The sequence below is a fragment of the Lissotriton vulgaris genome, chromosome 2_1, assembly GCF_964263255.1.
Source record: "Lissotriton vulgaris chromosome 2_1, aLisVul1.2, whole genome shotgun sequence".
Classification (NCBI taxonomy): domain Eukaryota; kingdom Metazoa; phylum Chordata; class Amphibia; order Caudata; family Salamandridae; genus Lissotriton; species Lissotriton vulgaris.
Genome location: NC_141687.1, coordinates 2,065,311,405 through 2,065,329,779, shown reverse-complemented (window position 1 = coordinate 2,065,329,779; position 18,375 = coordinate 2,065,311,405). Strand labels below are relative to the sequence as shown.

General features: G+C 43.8%; 1 protein-coding gene across 2 annotated transcripts in view; it reads left to right on the top strand.

The window, feature by feature from the left end:
- Positions 1–18,375, top strand: part of GLDN (gliomedin) — a 565,427-nt gene that overhangs the window by 187,475 nt on the left and 359,577 nt on the right. For both annotated transcript variants that reach the window (XM_086958291.1, XM_086958290.1), the window contains exon 4: positions 6,307–6,414. In XM_086958291.1, coding sequence (XP_086814417.1) covers positions 6,307–6,414 — 108 coding nt within the window. The remainder of the gene's footprint in view (positions 1–6,306; positions 6,415–18,375) is intronic.

Genomic DNA, 18,375 nt, shown 5'->3' with positions numbered 1-18,375 from the left:
TAGTGATGTAATCAGTGATGTCACTGACCATGTCATGAGTGATGTCATATGTGACGTCATCAGCAGTGCATTGCGGGGCGCGAGTTATAGTTAGCTCAACTAACTATAACGGCTGAATTTCTATGGTTTTGTATGAGTAAAATCTCCAACTAACTATAACTTCCCGGAAATGTGTGTTTTTTTCAGTGAATTTCTAAGGATTATTTACTGCTAATTTCTAACTATAACGTCCCTGAAACCTATGTTTTTTTCAGTGAATATATATATATATATATATATATATATATATATATTCGCTCCGTTTTCCCATTTCGGGGAGTTATTTCTTCATGCACTCTCGGGTATCCAAAATTACACCACACACTTTTTTTGCAGATTTGTTCGATTTATTCCTTCATTGTTTCAGCAAGCCAGCAACACCGTACGCGTTTCGGTCTCTACGGAGACCTTGCTCACAGGTAAACTAAGTCGTGAGCAAGATGCAAATAAACCAGATTGTGGAATCCAGAATGTGTGCGCCCAAATTCTTTTCTGACAAAGCGAAGAAGTGTGGAATATATATATATATATATATATATATATATATATATATATATATATATATATATATATATATATATATATATATTTATATACATATATATATTACCTACTGGCGGTCGCCAGTAGGTATATATAGTTAGGATTTTTTTGAATAGGGATTTCTGAAAATTCTATGTTGAATAACTTTGGCTTTGAAGGACGGAATTGGCTGAAATTTTCTGGAAAATGGCACAGTTTGTTTCTGAGCTTCCCCTGAAAGTTTGGGGGGGGGTTTCGTGAAGTGGGGGCCGAGAAAAAAGGGGGGTCCCAAAACGTGTATTTAACATTGAGTTTTCCATAGGGCGGTTGGACTCACTTTTAGCTCGAACGGCTGAATGGATTTCTATAGAACTTGGCAAAATTGTAGGGACTGGTAGCCCGATGTGCCTTTGCTAGGTCTCAAGATATGTGCAATAATGGATTTTGAGTAATTTAGGTTCAAAAAAATATATATATCTGCAAGCGCGCCCCGGTACGCGCACCGGGGAGCGCTCCGGGCGCGCTACGCAACTTGCGCACGGAAAGTGATTGGCTCCCCGGTGTCTGTAAACATTCTAAACAGTCCGGAGCGGCCGCCATCTTGTGTCTCGGTAGGATCGAGACACAAGAGGTGGCCAAAACAAAGGGGGAATTGACCATAAGGGGGCAGAGTAGATCCTCCCTGACCCCCTAGGTTTGATGTGGGGGCTTTAAAAGGGCCCCGCGGGGGGAGCGCCCGGTACGCGCACTGGGAAGCGGTCCGGGGAGCGTACTATGGGGAAAAAAGAATGATAGACTTTTCAAATATTGTATGTTTATTGATTGTTCTTTTTGTTGTTTTTTTTTGTTTTATTTTATTTAAGTAGCAACATGTAGGTACCAATGCAGAGTCTAAAAATTAATATACACCGTCTCCTTTGTAGATATCTTGCATGTTGTTTCAGAAGTTATTGTGGTATATGGAATTCATACCATAGTCTGTCAGGAAAGCAGAAACAATATGGAGGCAGGAGATGATAAATAAACATTTGAGATAATATAGTTGGAGAAAGGAAGTAACTATGAGCAAATTTATTATGTTACACAAAAAAGTTGCACAGTATATTTTAAGTCTCACTTTATATTATATGTTTTTGGGTACTATTTCATAATTTTCATATAAAAAAGAATAATGTGTCAAACAATTTTACCTTTTAAAAATTTAATTTATTGTTCTGATTTTTCAAAATCTAAAAGAATTTGTAACATTAATTCATCTGGAATGTCCTCCTTTTCATTCCATGATTCACATTCTTCAACACATTTAATTAAGTCTTGGTCTAAAGTGTCATCCAAAAACTCAATTTCTTCATTTTCTTCCTTAGGAGTGTTTTCAATCTTAATTTGAAAGGAAATATTATTTTCTTTCTGTTGTGCTTCCATTTTCTTGCTGTAAATTACATAAAAAATAAATATATCAGTAGAGATAGGGCACTGTTGGGTTTAAGTTCAAACAGGTACTTGTGAGTTTTTAACTGTGAAGTTATCTTTGGGCACTGTATGGTTTCAGGCAGGAAGTAGAACTATTAAAAAGTGCCTGTGATGAAGCCTAAGTAAATTCATAAATATACCAGAGAAGCCTAACTCAATCCATAATTATAACAGAGAAGCCTATCTCAATCTCTAACTCTTACAGAGGGACAGTATATAACTATCTGAAAACGTTTTCCCAAATTAGCATAACATAGTTCTCCTTTCAAATTTTTAAAATAACATCTTACCTTTCAAAAAGAAGTTTAAATTGTCAGTGAAAATGCTCTTGAAATGTACTTCAGGAAGTAGTAGTCAAAATGGCTGTGTTTCTCTCTCTTTCTTTATATATATTCAGGTACATAACCAATCAAATGTCATGAAATAATAGTAGAAAATGAAAGTAACATTTTAATTGGTTGTCAATTCTAACACTTCATATGTGTTTTTGTCATGTAATTTACCTCAGGATATTTAGACAGGGCTACAGCCCAAATGTCTCAATGGAATTCCATCAAATTTGGGTAAATGGTAGGGACTGCTATGTAGTAGGGCCTATTCTATATTTGATGAAAGTGTCTCCAGTGGTTTTTCTGTAAATTACTTTCCCACCTTTTTTTATCGAGCGCTTACCGGTGCGCGCCCCGGTACGCGTACCGGTAGCAATACGGGAGTCCTCCATTATGTGTTTCGGTAGAATTGAGACACAAGATGGAGGACAAAAAACGTTGGGAATGGGTAGAAGGGGGCACAGTAGACACTTCCTAACCCTCTAGGATTTCTGAGGGGGGCTTAGGACGCTCATATAGGCCAAAAATACAAAATACAAAATTAAAAAATCGCAGGGGGAGCGCCCGGTACGCGAACCGGGCAGCGCTCCGGGAAGCGCAACAAAGAGAAAAAAAGAAAGACAGGGTGTAAAAATTTTTGCAATTTTGATATAAATGGAAGGTAGTTCTGAAAAGAACTGTTTTTCTATTCTTTTTCTTGTTTTTTATTTTTTTATTAATTTTCAGAACAATTTTTAGATTTTTTAGGATTTTTGAAAACTATTTTGTGTTTTTTTTGTGTTTTTTTAGGGGAAATAACAAAAAAGCAGGGTTAGAACATGTCTCAACAGGAGCAAAAAAAAAATCAAAAGGAATCAATGTTTTGTCTTCTTGTTGCATTTATGATTTTCTCCAGTTCGGATAATCAAAGTAATACTCTTTTCTCCAAAACTGATAGTTCCTCCACAATATATACAAACTATTTTGTAGCTTTCAAAAGGAGTTTGAAAATTGTAGACCATTTCTCGGCCTTCTGGTCCGGCGAATGAGCTTTGCCCACTGGAGGTGCTGGGGATGACATTTGGGCTCGGGAATGGCTCTGCTATGGTGTTTCTGTCAGGAACTGCTTTACTTGCGCTTCCTCCTCCTCCTCTTCATCCTCATTATCTTCCTCTACACCAAAGTCCAGTGTTGGAGGTGGTCCTTTTGGTGGTGGTGGTGGTGGTGGTTGCTGAGAAGCACCAGCTGCAGCTAAAATAGAAGCCATTCTAAAAAACAGGTCTTGCTCTCTGGAAGTAGAAAGTAAGAATGAGGTAAAAAGGTGGGGGCTTTCATCATTTTGAAAAAAAAAAGGTTCAGAACCAATAAAAAGTGTTATTTTCAGGTCGCATGACCTGTTACGCTTACGTTATGCGCCCCGGGCCGCGCCCCGGAGCGCTTCCGGGGCGCTGCACGTTGCGCTCTGTAGCGCTCCGGAGCGCTTCTGGGTGCACTAACGCAGCGCGTCATAAGACGCATCACGCGGCAACGCGATAGGTCGCGCTTACGCGACGCGTCACGATGTTGTTTTCTAACACGGCAGTTGCGCTAACGGAACGTTTACCGGTTCGCGGACCGGGTCGCGGCACCAAATTGAGCTAACGGGAAGCTACCCGGTGCGCGGACCAGTAGCGAAACAAAAAAAATAATTAAAAAAATATATATACATAAAAAAATTATATTAAAAACATATAAAAAATATTTTCCGATTAAAAGAAGAATACATTTTACAGCTTTTGATATTTGCTATTAAAAAACCATTGAAATTCACTGAAAAAACTATAGGTTATAGACCATATATAGTTAGGAATTAGCATTTACAAAATCTTTAAAATTCACTGAAAAAAACATAGGTTATAGACCATATATAGTTAGGAATTAGCATTAACAAAACCTTATTTTACTCACACAAAACCATTGAAATTTGCATATATAGTTCGTTGCAATAACTATATATCGCGCACCCGCAATCCACTGCTGATGATGTCACATATTACATCATTCATGACATGGTCAGTGACATCACTGATGACATCACTGATGACAACTCAAATGACATCACTGACAACAGCACTGATGACATCATTCATGTGATAATACGATAAACCTCTTCAGACTGTAATATAACCTTAGATACACTCAGAGTAAACAGACACTCACAGATTGTCACTCATCCATGGAGTTACTCATACACCTAGTCAGTCATGCAAAGAATCAATCACACCTCCATTTCCTCAACTATACAGTTATACACACCTTACTTATTCAAACATATTCTAACACATATTTACTCTCTTATACAATCACTGATACAAGTTTCCAATGATCCATGCAGCCACTCACACATTCACTAGCTCTTATACACAGTAATTTATATATGTCAACTCTCACATGTACTGTACTTTCATATGTACTTACTTTGACATGTAGCACTGAGATATCCATTCACTCACCAATACACTCATGCACACAGTCAACCACCCATACAGCTGTTTCCACATGCAGTTTTGAACCCATACATCTAGTGAATCAACTGTTTACACATCTATGCACAGAGTCACACACCTCCCAGACACTCACTCTCCCATACAAATACTTGGGCAACCAATCAATAACCCATATAGTTACTCATATAGCTACTGATCAACACATGCAGCAGTTTACAGAACAACAGATATAATGATGCACAAATTAAGACAGTTTAGTCACTAACCCATGCACTCAGTGAGACACATTTAATCACTCTCTCATACAGTCAGTCATGCACCTACTAAATCCTTCATCCAGACACTTATACATCCACTCATTCTTCAATATGTAAAACATATTTTAACTTTACAGAAACATACAGTCACTGGATGATGTCATCAGTGATATCATTGGAGTTGTCATCAGTGATGTCATCAGTGATGTCATCAGTGATGTCACTGACCATGTCATGAATGATGTAATATGTGACATCATCAGCAGTGGATTGCGGGTGCGCGATATATAGTTATTGCAACTAACTATATATGCGAATTTCAATGGTTTTGAGTGAGTAAAATAAGGTTTTGTAAATGCTAATTCCTAACTATATATGGTCTATAACCTATGGTTTTTTCAGTGAATATAATATATATATATATATATATATATATATATATATATATATATATATATACACACAAACACAGACAGAGAGAGAGAGATGGGTTTTAAGTAGTTGTAACCAAAGATATTCATAGCTAAACTTTAACCTTGTTTTTCAGTGAATATCATTTATTTCTCATTTTTATTATATGCTATGTTTAACTTCTATGAAAAAATACCCTACCCTTTGTGTACAGTTCGGGCCCTGAGTGCAACCTGCCACGGATTGGCCATATCTCATTGCCCACAGCTTAGGCCCTTCTAAAGCTGCCACCCTAATAGCAAAGGAGTACAAACCGGAACCCTTCCCTGTGGATATGTTACCACTCAACATGGGAGTGAGTAACTTATGAATGATTAGCGACCGGAATTCAGGTCTCTCATCCTTCATACATACAGTACCAAATTGCAATTTGGTGTACATTTCTAAACCCAGTTTTGGAGTTCGTAAAACTTTAATAACTCCTAAAATGAGTTGTGTACATAATAAATAACCTTTTAGCAGTTATAAATGCTCTGATTGTGTGAACAGGAGTGTTTGTGGCTGTTAAAAAATTTAGTACATGTGGCCTCTACCCTCTTCTGTATCACTTACCTCTCAGCGCCATGTACACTGGCTTTCTAAACCATTCGGAACACAGGTGTCTTCTATAAGAAGTAACAGGACGCAACTGAAAAATCTATTTTATACTAATGCATAGTTTGGAATTAAAGTAAAAACACCTTTACTATCAACAAAATCTGAATACTGTGAGTGAAAGCCCTGGTTTATAACATTGTGCTTTTCTTTGCTAAGGGACACCAGGCGATGATGGGTTTCCTGGGTACAATGGTTCAGATGGGCTTCCTGGGATCCCAGGAAAGAAAGGTGATCCAGGAGTCAATGGAAGAAAAGGGAAAATAGGTATGTTTTTTATCTTTACCACTCTTGTTAAACAAAGTCTCTCATGCACAACTACAAAAATATGTTGTAGACCATGGTAAACTATACAGTATATTTGAGCATAAATAGTAACGTTATATGTATTTAAAGTCAAATGAATATGTTGGATTTGTTATATCTGCTTTGTTGAGATACCATAATGCTTTAAAACCTGCATGCGCGATTGTTACTTTTCCAAATGTTGCCAAGGTAACTTTAAAATATCATACTGAAAGTCATCAAAAGCTATTCTAGACATTAAGACATCCTCGATGAGGTAAACTCTTCTAAATCTTGTGCCTATTATCTCTTCTACAAGTGTGTCCTCAACTTAAAATATATGAGTCAAAGAACGCCTAAAAAAATTCTATATACGCAGGTTAAAATGTACAAATGGAAGTAACTTATTGTTAACAAATCACCCCAGGCTCATTAGACGGAACCAATAAATAATTTAGGGAATCAAAACATGCATTGAAGTGCAAAGGAGCATTAAAATATCCATTTTTGTCAAAGTGTGATATTAGTTACCTCACCTCGCTCTGAATGTTTCATGTCACTTGAAGTAATAAGCACTATCAAATCAAAACGATTGAGTGATGAACCTCCTGGGAGAAGCATTTTAGCTTCTGAACATCCTGTATGGCTGAACATCTTGTAAATATTACTCTTTTAGAATTAAAAACTCTATCTGGAAAATGTTGTTAAAATTAATAAAAGTAAGAGGTGATTGTTTATTGGAGAACATTCTGCACATAGAGTTGCATGGGAGGCAGTGTGTGAATTGTTGTGCCCTAAAGTAGGGTGGGTGAATCGCGCTTTATGGGCCTTGTGCAGGACGGAAGGAATTGAGACCCATACTGGTTACATAAGTGGGCAGGAAGACTTTGAACAGTTTCCGCCTATTTTATTTAGAACCTTAGGCCATGCCTGGCCCGAGGGTGTGTTGTGACAATATTCGGCGTGCTTGCTGGCTAACACCAGGACTGCTGACCTTCCACATCCCATTTCAGTCCTTTGCAACAGTTCGTATGTCAGTATTCAGGGGGCATGCTGAGTCTGTGAGCCGTAGGCTTAGGCTTGATTGAGGGTTGGCTTCAGGCGATATCGTGTCTGTTGATCGCAGCTGGTTGGCTCTTGATAGGCTGTCGAGGGTGGTGCACTAGAAGTTGGGATGTCCTGGACTATTGTTGGATGCCTGCAGGCTGGCTCTATGACATGCATTGGGTTTTATTCTCCCAGGGCCAGCCCTCTTCCTCTGCTCCTTCATCCTCTAGATTTTGGTGTTGTGGGGCAACCTCCACTTTCTTGAACCAGGAGATGTTCCGGGCCATGGTCTCCTGTCACTTTGCGGCCATCACCATGGCTCCTTCCACCTTTACCACTGTTCATAATCCTGGCTTGTACGGTGTCCTGAATTTCCATCTCGGTCTTTGGTCCTTGATGACTACTTGGTCCCCCAGCTGGAGGTCATGATGCTTGGCACCCATTTTTTTGCTGGCTGCTGCATTCTGCTTTTTCGTTCACGTGTGTGCCTCGTACTCATCATACGCAGGAAGCGTCCACCCCGGGCACACGTGGATGGTGTCCCTGCGTGGCCCATGAAGCATCAGTGCCCATGGGGTTTGTTGGTTGGTGCTGTGTGGTGTGCTCCTGTAGTCTGGTAGAAATAGTTGTAGGTGGCACCCTTAATTAGGGCACTAAATCACCGCAATACGGACCATTTCAATGAGTATTCTAATGAACCTTTCAATTTCTCCTTTGGCTTGAGGCCACTAGTGGGTGATACAGTGATGTTACACACTATGACATTTCATGAAATCACTGAATTCCCCGCATTGAAGGGGCGGACCATTGTCACTCTTTATTTCGGCGGGGCAGCCAAACATTGCGAACACCTTTTCCAATGCAGGAGCTACATGAGTGAATGCCATTGAGCTGACAACTTCGACAATGGAATACTTGGAGTAGGCGCCCGTCTTCACTAGTGTGATCCTCCAATCTGGGAAGCTCCCGAAGTCTATGCTCACTTTCTCCCACGGCGCTTTGCACAGCTCCTCAGTGATTATTGGGGTGGGCCTTTCTGGAATGCCAGTCAGTTGGCATGCCGGGCATCGCCGTACTGCTTCCTCCACCTCTTCCAATCTGGTGAACCATACTTTGTGCCACATTCTCGACTTCATCTTCATCGACCCCTGATGTATTCCGCAAGCCAATTGTGTTACGCGGTGGTGCAGTGCCGCTGGGGTGATGATGCGGGATCCGCTTAGGAGGACACCTTCTCAGGATATATTCAGTTCATTCCTCACTCTCCACATCTTCGTGAGGTACTAACGATCTTACCCCAACCAATCATTGGCATCTTGCAGAAAGTTTTGCCATGTGCCCTCTTGAACAGCATTCTGCACCATCGCAAAGACCGGGTCTGCTTCAGCTGCTTCTATGATGTCGGCCAGTGTCAGGGCTTGGGGACACGCTCTGCTGAGATCATGTTGATGTATGCCTCCATCGTTTCAACATCTTGAACTTCACATTGGATGTACGATGGTATCTGGTGGTGGTAGAGCAAGTCGGCCGGGTTCTTTCTCCGGTTCAGTAGACAACCTCCAAAAGGTATTGCTGTAATTGGAGAGCTGGTAGGTGCAGTGCTGATTCTCGGAATCGTGAAAAAAGAGTCTGATGGTCAGTGACGACCTTGAAGGGCTGGCCACTTATGTAGATATGAAAATGCCTGCACCCTCACTTGATTGCGAGAGCCTCCTGCTTGATTTGGGCGTTTTGAGCTTCATTGGGTGAGGACACTTTCTTGGCGCATGCCAATGCTGCCCACCATCCTGGTTTTGTTCCTGGGCCAGCACTGCTCCGAGACCCACTATGCTGGCCTCCACTAGCAGTTTAGTGTGCCTGTCTGGATCGAAGTACACCAGCGTAGTGTTTTTGAGGAGGGCACCCTTGTTGTGCTGGAACGCTGCTTTCTCACTGTGACCCCAGCTCCACTTGGAGTTAGTATGAGCTAGGGCTCTCAGTGGTTCCACATTGGTGGCCACGTCTGGGATGAATCAGCCACAGTATGTGACCATCCTGGGTAAGCTTCATACCTCAGACACAGTCGTGGGTGGTAGTGCTAGTTTTAAAGCTTGGGGCTTTCAGGGGTCTGTTTTTATCCTGTTCTGGTTGAATATATATCTGAAAAACTATATTGTTTGTGGAAAGAACAGGCATTTGTCTTGATGCAGGGTGATGCTATATTCCTGGAGATGCTTCAAAGTGGCTCAGAGGTGCTTGTAGTGTTCAATTTTCACAAAAAGATGGAAGGTGCACTTGTAGAAAGTAGACGCGCAAACAGGAAGTCCAAAAAAGTGCTTCTTTTTATTCAGTCAATCTTAAAAACCAGCACACAGCCAACGCGTTTCGTACCCAACTGCGCCAAAAGGGAACTTCATCAGGGCTCTTGGATAATTGACCAATGGGCGTTGAAAGATAGTGAGACAGGAGAACCAGCAGGGTCCCGAGGGGCACAGTGCGCGAGGTCAACTAGTGATGAAAACCTCCTAAATAGTTAAGTCATTCAAGGCGAAAGATTTAGCGTAGTGAAACATGCGACGTCCTATAAGATCAATCTGAAAGGGGGCCTGATGATGAGGAGGGTATTGCTCATATATAGTTGGCCTCCCAGCAATAATGAGAGGTGACTGGTGTAATAGCGTCTCGGTGGAGATAAAGTTTCCAAAAGCGAAGTATAGTTAAAATATCACGATCTTTTATATATGTGAACAAAAATCCCTTGCAAGGTCCTAATGATGGTAAAATAGAAGTTCACGGTAAGGGTAATGAGTCTTGAGTAATACTCTTCGAACAGGATAATGACACACAGCATGATAGCCGGCAAGACTTCCCCTTTTTGGTTAATCTGCTTGTAGTGTTCATATGACATGGCGGAATGTATGAGAATGTCATCACTGACATTAAGGAAGCCTAGCAGTCCTGTTAAAATCTCAAGTACAGCATTTTGAAATAACTCAGCTGCCAAGGAAATGCCAAAGTTGAGGCGTTTCTACTAGGTGCATGCTGAAGGTGGTTATGTACCTGTTTTCTTCCCACCGGACCAGTCGATAATTCCTGGCGTTAAGGTCCAGTTTTGAGAACCAGCAGGAGCCGTTGACATCAGCTATGATTTCGTCCATGGTCAGGGTCATGTGGTATTCCTTCCGGATGGCCTTATGTAGGAGCCACATGTTGATACCTAGTCTTATCTTTCCCTTTTTTTTTGGCTTCTCAACGATGACACATGGAGAGACCTAGGGAGTCGGCCTGAATCTTTTTCTATGGCTCCTTGTTCTTCCAGCTTTTGCAGTTCACGTTCCACCAGCAGTCGAAGGTGGAAAGGGATACGGTGGTGTCACAGTGACATTGGTGTTACAGTTGGATCAGTGTGTAGTTTCACAGGTGGATGTTTTATGCACCCCAGTCCTTCGAAGAGGTTTGGGAACTATTCAAATCGGTGGTTTGTTTGATATGACTTCACACTCCTACCGAATGTCTTCCCTGGATTGGCTGCTGATCAGCATGTCTGCTTCTTGGTTGCCAAAGGGAGCAGGGTCAAGACTGATTTGCATATGACTGGGTTTAAGCTTGAATGGCATGGGGAGCAAAACAACTATTGGTTTAGGCTCTGTGCTGGTGTGAATGTTTGACATTGTTCAGCATTCTGTCCATCAATTGTTTTTTTTGCACTTGTCACCCCAAGTGGGACGGGTATGCCCAGACATGGGTCCCGTGCTCTCCATGCCACTGAGGTCAAGCTAGCCTGGCTAATAAGGGGTAATATGCTAAAACCAGTCTCAAGATGCTTGTTTTCAGTCCAGGGAGGACATGGCTTGGCAGTTCAGGTTGGACTGTTCCCTTAGGGAGCTGGGTCAAGACTGATTTGCATATGTCTGGATTTAAACTGGAATGGCATGGGGAGCAAAAAAACGATGTATTTAGGCCCAGATCTCGGTACTGGGGTGAATGTTTGACATTGTTCAACATTCTGTTCATCAATTTTTGCTTCTTGGTTGATAACATGGATTGTTGCCGAGATCTGGTTGTCTTCTAATTGAATGGGTAGTGTCAGCCCTCCGCATGGGCGTTAAGGTGATTGGCTCCCATACGCAAACATTTTAGTTTTGGACTGCACACGCTGCGGCCTGGGTGGTAGGAGGTTGAACTGCAGTAGCTCCACGACATTTACGCAGGCCTGGTGTCGATGACCGCCTTTATTTCCGACCTTGCCATACGGATCGTGCATGTAGGTTGCCGTCTCTGGTGCCTCTTCAGTTCTCTTGTGAACAAGATGAGGAATATTTCCTCTTCTTCGTCCTCTTCCAGTGAAAAATCTTCGACCTGGTAGGTCGCTCGAGGAGTGGTCTTCGAGTCACCCGCATGTGTAAGGGTTTTGCTCAACAGTTAGTTTATCATTTTCCTCAGTGGCTTATTGCTCTGGGGGTCTCTGCTTTGGGCCTTCTTTTGGGAAAATGAGGTAAAGTGGTTAGGGATTCCGCAGTGGGAGCGTATCTGCCTTGTGTGGGGCAAGCATTGATTGAATGTTCTTCCCGCCAGCAGTATTGGCATCTGTTCTTCTGGGGTTGAAATGGACGCCCTTTGGGGCCATTCCCTTTCTCTCATTGTTACTACATCTTCTTGCTGCGTCTTGACAACCACGCTCTTGTCAGCGCTAGATCCATCTGGTCGGCTCTAGCATCCAATAGGTCATGCTACCTCGCTAGGATTAGGATGTCATCCAATTTTATGTTCGGTTGCTTTAGAATTAGACTGCCCAACGTCTTGTTGCGGCATCCCTGGATTAGCTGGGCGTAGATCTCCTTGGGCTGATCATCAGCTATGCAGGTGCTCGCTAGCTCCCGTAGCCTGGCGTAGAATGTGTCAATAGATTCTCCTCTCGCTGTCTGGCCTGGCAATCCAGGTTGAGTCGCGGGTCAAAGTGAGCTTTGAGTGCTCTCACAGCGGCGTCATAGTCTGGGCCTGTGTTTGGTAGGTGCTTGAACAGGAGGTAGATTTCTTTCCCCGCTTAGTGTAGGAGTAGTGAACGTTGAACAGCACCATGGGTTTCTCGTGTTGCCACACAATAGTTGTTCAGATGTCCTACCCATGTTTTCCATCTGGCGGAGGCAGTTGCGGGATCAGCCAGCATGCTGAATGGGGGTAGTAAACCTGTGAGGGCATGTTGCGTGACAACGTAGCCAGGATGTTGGGCAGCATTCACTTCATCTACCATTCTGAGGGGCTGGTGTAAGCTTTCCCATGTGCGATTTTCCTTGTGGAACTGGGGTGTGCACTGTCTCTTGGTGTTTTTGTCTCTCTGTGCCACTGTTTCCTTTACTTAATTTATAAAGTATTTGGTGGATTACTGTTGTATTTAAAATCTTTTTTTTTTTTCTTTAGCTGATTATTACTGGGCAGGTCTTTGAAAACATGACTATTGCCCCATAACTACTGATTTGACCAATGCTTGTTTGTGTCTTTTTGATGGAGTAGGCTTCAGCCTTGAACAGTACCTCTCGCTCGGTCCAGTTTCTGGTCTTCCAGAGGCTGGGAGACTCCTGGCAGGGGGCAACCCTTTGTGGCGTGTGGCTCAAGATTCTACCTCCCTCGTTATTCCAGGATTTTGCATGTGGCATGTCCCGTTGTGTCCTCCCCTCCCTGGTTTGCCGACAGCTGCTTCCGTCGCTGTAGCGTGGTCGGTGGTTCGCTGCTGGATTGCAGGCTAGCCCAGCTGATGACTCAGCAATGGCCACTGGCGTGGCTCCTGCTCTGCTGTACTGGAGAGCTCTGCAAGTTAAACCGATGATTTGTGGGCTCGCCCCCTCCCTCATCGCCAGTGTTGTGCCCTAAAGTAGGGTGGGTGAACCGCGCTTTCCAATCCTTGCGCACCACACAAAGAATAGAGACCCACACTGGTTACTGGAGTGGGGCAGGAAGACCTTGAGCGGTGTCCGTCCATTTTACTTATAACCTCTGGCCACCCCTGGCCCAATGGTGCATTGTGACAATATCCGGTGTGCTCAGCGGCAAACAACAGGACTGCTGACCTTCCACATGAATAATAATGGAAAACACTTCGGACATGTTTATCATGGTTTTGCATCACTCTTGTGCCTACCAAAGGTGACGCACAGGCCACGCAAAGCCTAGAATGATGTTAACCAAGCCACGCAAGACCACCTTGTGTGGCTCTGCATGGCTTGGTAAATGTGGAGTACTGCAAGGCAGTGCAAGTCGCTGTCTTGCATTTTTCTGCCCCGGTAAGACATTCCATGGGTGGAGAGGGGATTTTACCATGCATCCACCCATGAATTTTGGCACATATCCAGATTTACCATTATTGATAGACCTGTGAATGTGTCAAAATGCTACACCTTGCCATGGGAAGCGTAATAAGGAGTAATATGCTAATTTCTCCAAATATTTCCCTCTTAATACATGTGCTGTATTCCACAATTACAAAGAGGAAAAAGCACTGGAGGATTGATTTTGTGCAGGAAGGAATAACTTCCTGCACAAAAACATTCCTAGCTACAACGCAGGCTTCCCTACACCATGGTGTAAGGGTGCATGCGTTAGTGATAGGCATCAGTTTGTGCACCAGTGCAGGCGGGGAGCAAGAATGCATTGTATATTGCCAAATACGGGGCATTCCTGCCCTCTACCTTTCATGCAGTGCAGCAAGGTGGCTTGCTGCGCTAAGGAAATAGTTTGATAAATATGCCCCCCCTAGTTCTATTGCATGTGGTGCTGTGCATGGATTTTTCTCCTTTATAGTTTTGGCATGGTCAGTATGTTGAACAGTTACTCGGAGCATCGGCTTGACTGTAGGCGTGGAACCCAATTGAGGACAATCGCTGATCTAAATTAACGGCGCATTCGGCCAAGTATCACAATTCAAAGCTGCCAGACTCTCCCAGCTTTACGAAACGCAGCATACCTTTAATTGCGGTTTCAAATCTTCACCCGCTTCGAAACGGTTTCCACATTAGACCATTGCCTTACTTATACTATCTTTTTTTTTTTTTGAAAACCTTTATTCAAAAAAGAAGGAGATACATGCGCAGGCCCACAACCATCACGGCCGGCCGCAAAGACAATCAATGAAAACAGGAGAAACTGAAGCCAATCAATAAACAGGATATATCAAAGTATACCAAATGTGGTTGTGGGGCTCGCAAACAGGATATGAGGTTTTCATTTTTTAAATTTTAGAAAAAGAGTAGGGGCTGCAACAACAAGGACATCACACCTCACAGGATAGGAGCACAAAGGAGACGATTGGGACTTACCCCAATTACAGTCGGAGATAAATAAAGCGACTATGCAATCCGGGCAGCCACGGCGATAATACTGGACAATAAACCACATTACAATAATCCACATTTCTAAAAATCACCCCAGAGAGACTACCCCCCAAGAACAGAAAAACAGAGGCTTGTCGAGAAGCCGAAAAAAGAAAAAAGAAAGGTGCAAGACCAAGAGACAGCCAACCCTACAAAAGAGGAAAGAACCCTCCCAAAGCCGGAAAAGAGCGATAGAGACCATAGAACAAAACAAACTAAAATAACAAACCCCCCCCCCGCACCCGCCACCCTGCACCCCTGTAATGGTTATGGCCTAACCCACTAACAGCGTGCCTGTCGCCCCGGAACTGCCCCACAGAAGGGAAAGTATAAGAAGAAGTGGAGGAGGAGAAAAACAAACAAGCCCCCGGACACCTGATACCCCCCGCCGGCGGTGACCCCCCTATAGCACAATCCTCATCAACAAAGCAAAACGGTCAGCATTATCACGGGGAGGACAGTCACCAGGAAAAAAAACCCTCCATCCCACCCCCGGCCCGGTGAGGTATTCGGTGCAGTCCCGGCAAAAGTAAACGGAGCAACCCCAGGGAAATAGAAGTCAACCCTGCAAGCCTCACGAGGAGACCTATCGCCAAAGTCATAACTGTTGCAAACCAAGGGAGCATCTCAGATGGTCCAAAGCAGTGGTGAGGAACAAGAAAACCTCAAAGTCAAAGTCAGCCCTGACCAGTGCGAATCCGTTCCGGAGCACATCCCGACCAAGCCACATCCGACCAGAGGCAGTCAAAGCGTTCATGGCGGACCAAGGCAGTGAAGGTGGAGCAAAGTCCGGTCTCAAAATGGCGGCTTCCGTTATGCAGACGGGCCGGAACAAATAAAAATGGCGATCTCCTTCGGCGGGACCCTGAGACTCGGCAATGAAGAACAGGACATTCAGCGACGACACACCATCGGATAGGAGACGTAGAGGGAAGACCATGTACTGTAGCGGATGAAGGAAAAGTGAGGCCGACTCTCAAAGGAGCAAAGTCGGGCTGCCGCTCGGGCCCCTGCAGATGGCGGGTCAAATCGCTCGTCTGGACCGCAGACTTCTGTGCAGGCGCTACAGCGTCCGTGGCCGGTTGCGAGCAGACATCATCCAGTTTCACCGCCAGGGAGACACATGCGCCGGTTAATTGCGAGCGGAGCGCCCCAATAGCCGCCATTACGGATCTCAATGAATGCGCGCCATCCATCCCCTCCATCCCGGGGTCCAGAGGACGGAGGGGGACACAATCTCCAGCCCACATCGCCGGGCTCCGGGCACACATTTGGCGATCGCAACAACAAGGGCGCCTCGAACTGGCACAATCAGCACAGCCCCCGGCCGTGGGTGCAGGCGGTCAGCCCCCGGACCGGGAGACGAGGGTCAGGCACACAACCCACAGCCGCGGTGCAGGAGGATCGCAGCATGTCACAGTGTCTCTTCTCCGGCACCGTCCATCAACGAGGACAAGAGTCAAGAGCGGAAAGAATTATTCAGACCTGGAAGACCGGCCACAATCGCGGTCCCACATCTGATGTTGATCAGGTCTCTCTCGGATGTTTCAAAAATCGAGGTCCCGGCGGCAGCCCGGGAGTAGGCCAAAAATGGGACACGACATAGCTTCGTCGCTGAATAAGGTAGGAAATCCGGGAAAGCACCGTTGGCATCAGGCAACCTTCATACATCCAGGCACAGGGCGTGGGTAGAGGATAAACGACAGGATAGACGGGCCGCCGGCGGAGGTCGGCGGAGCCGGGAGCTTATGCGGCCATCTTGGTTCGCGGCGTAGCTCCTCCACTCTACTTATACTATCTTAGTTTGATAAGGAAATGCAATACAGGCATGAATAACAATGTCCTGAGGATGATCCCTTCATCTCACCATAGGGATCGAAACGTCGTTGACACCATATACACAATATGTTTTTGACTACACCATATGAAATGTCACAATAGTGTATTTATGATTTATTAGCCTGCAAATTTTGATTCTATGCAGGCGGTCTCCCCTTACCTGACAACTCCTCCCCACCCCCCGTTTTTATGTATGTCACACCTGTCTATATGTGGTAGTAGGACACAGGCTGTGTCCCATTTGATATTGTATACATAAACTGACTACACAAATATATGACTTATTAAATCCTGTCCGGCTGGACAGAGAATATAAAATTCATTTGATCTATATTTTTTTTTCATGTACATTCCTCACTATCTAGGGACCGCTGTTTCTGGAAATGATCAGTATGTTGTGCATTCCACATGAATACTGAAGGATGAGAGTGCACACAGATTATAGCTTGGCGCAGCGATCTTTTTTTAATCAATTACGTGGTTTGTTGCATATTACTTCCTCAAATCTAGGGGGTGGCTCAAAGAATGACTAAGTTGAAAGGTCTGGAGAAGGATCTCTCTCTTGCCTGCCCCCCTATATACAGTCTTTGTGTGTAATCGAGATATTCTAATGGTCTGTTATGCTTAGGTAGCAAGTAGTGACTCTTAATACATCCATTGAGGGTTTTTGCTGAACTTTTAGAGATGAAGATTGTCAGAGGTTGAACTTTTCAAAGAATAACCTGTACCTACTACAATCACTGTGAGAGGTTTGTGTTCTCGAATGGATGTACATTATGGGAGTTTTTTCGTTTTTTTAACATAGCTCTTTTTTAGTTTTCAAATAACGGATTTTTAAAAATACATCTGGCAGGAGTAATCATTGTTACAACCATTGGCAGTAGGTATGTTCATACTTGCAGTGGTCTCGCATTTTGACAGAGTTAGTATATCACACAAAAAAGATGTGCATAAAAGTATCTTCAACATAACCCATATACCCCATCCTCTAATCCTCAATTCCCTCTGCGTATAGACCACTGTCATCTTCACCAGCTTTATAATGTTCTCTGTTTCAACACTGTACAATGTATGTGCATCAAAACCTTTCTTGCGTCCCCTTGGATGTTTTATGGCTATGCACTTTTTTCTCTGAACCGGAATGGTTGGATGCGTGCGAATATCCCATCATCTATTGCGTTATGATTGGTCCATGTCCAGATATGTTGTCTGTGTCCAGTATATCATGATCACAGGGGCATATCATCTGACTTGACTTATAGACCAAGGAATCTTGTCTTATTCAGTGGGGCAGATCCCTGCCTCGTCTTCTCACATATGTGTGTCATTAAATTTATCTCTGCCATACTCCATTCAATTAGTTCTCGTAATCAGTTTGCCCTCGATGGGGGCTCCGGTGCCTTCCAGTACATAACTATCACTTGCCTCCCTAGAAGCAGAGCCACATTTATGAACCAGGAGGTGTGTCAGTCTCAGGAAACGCCCCTGTAAGCATTCACCCACCATATTAGGCTGCGGTCTGCCAATCAGTTCTGTCAGCAGTGTGAGGATAGCAGTCCAGTAGGGGGCAATGCTTGGGCAGTCCCATGTGGAAAAAACCTGCTGACTCAGTTCAGCATCTGAGGCATTCTAATGGGAGCCCTGAGTATATGTTAGGCAAACACACATGGTTAGGTAAGTAAAGTCTAGATAATTGAGTTGCGTATAGATTCCT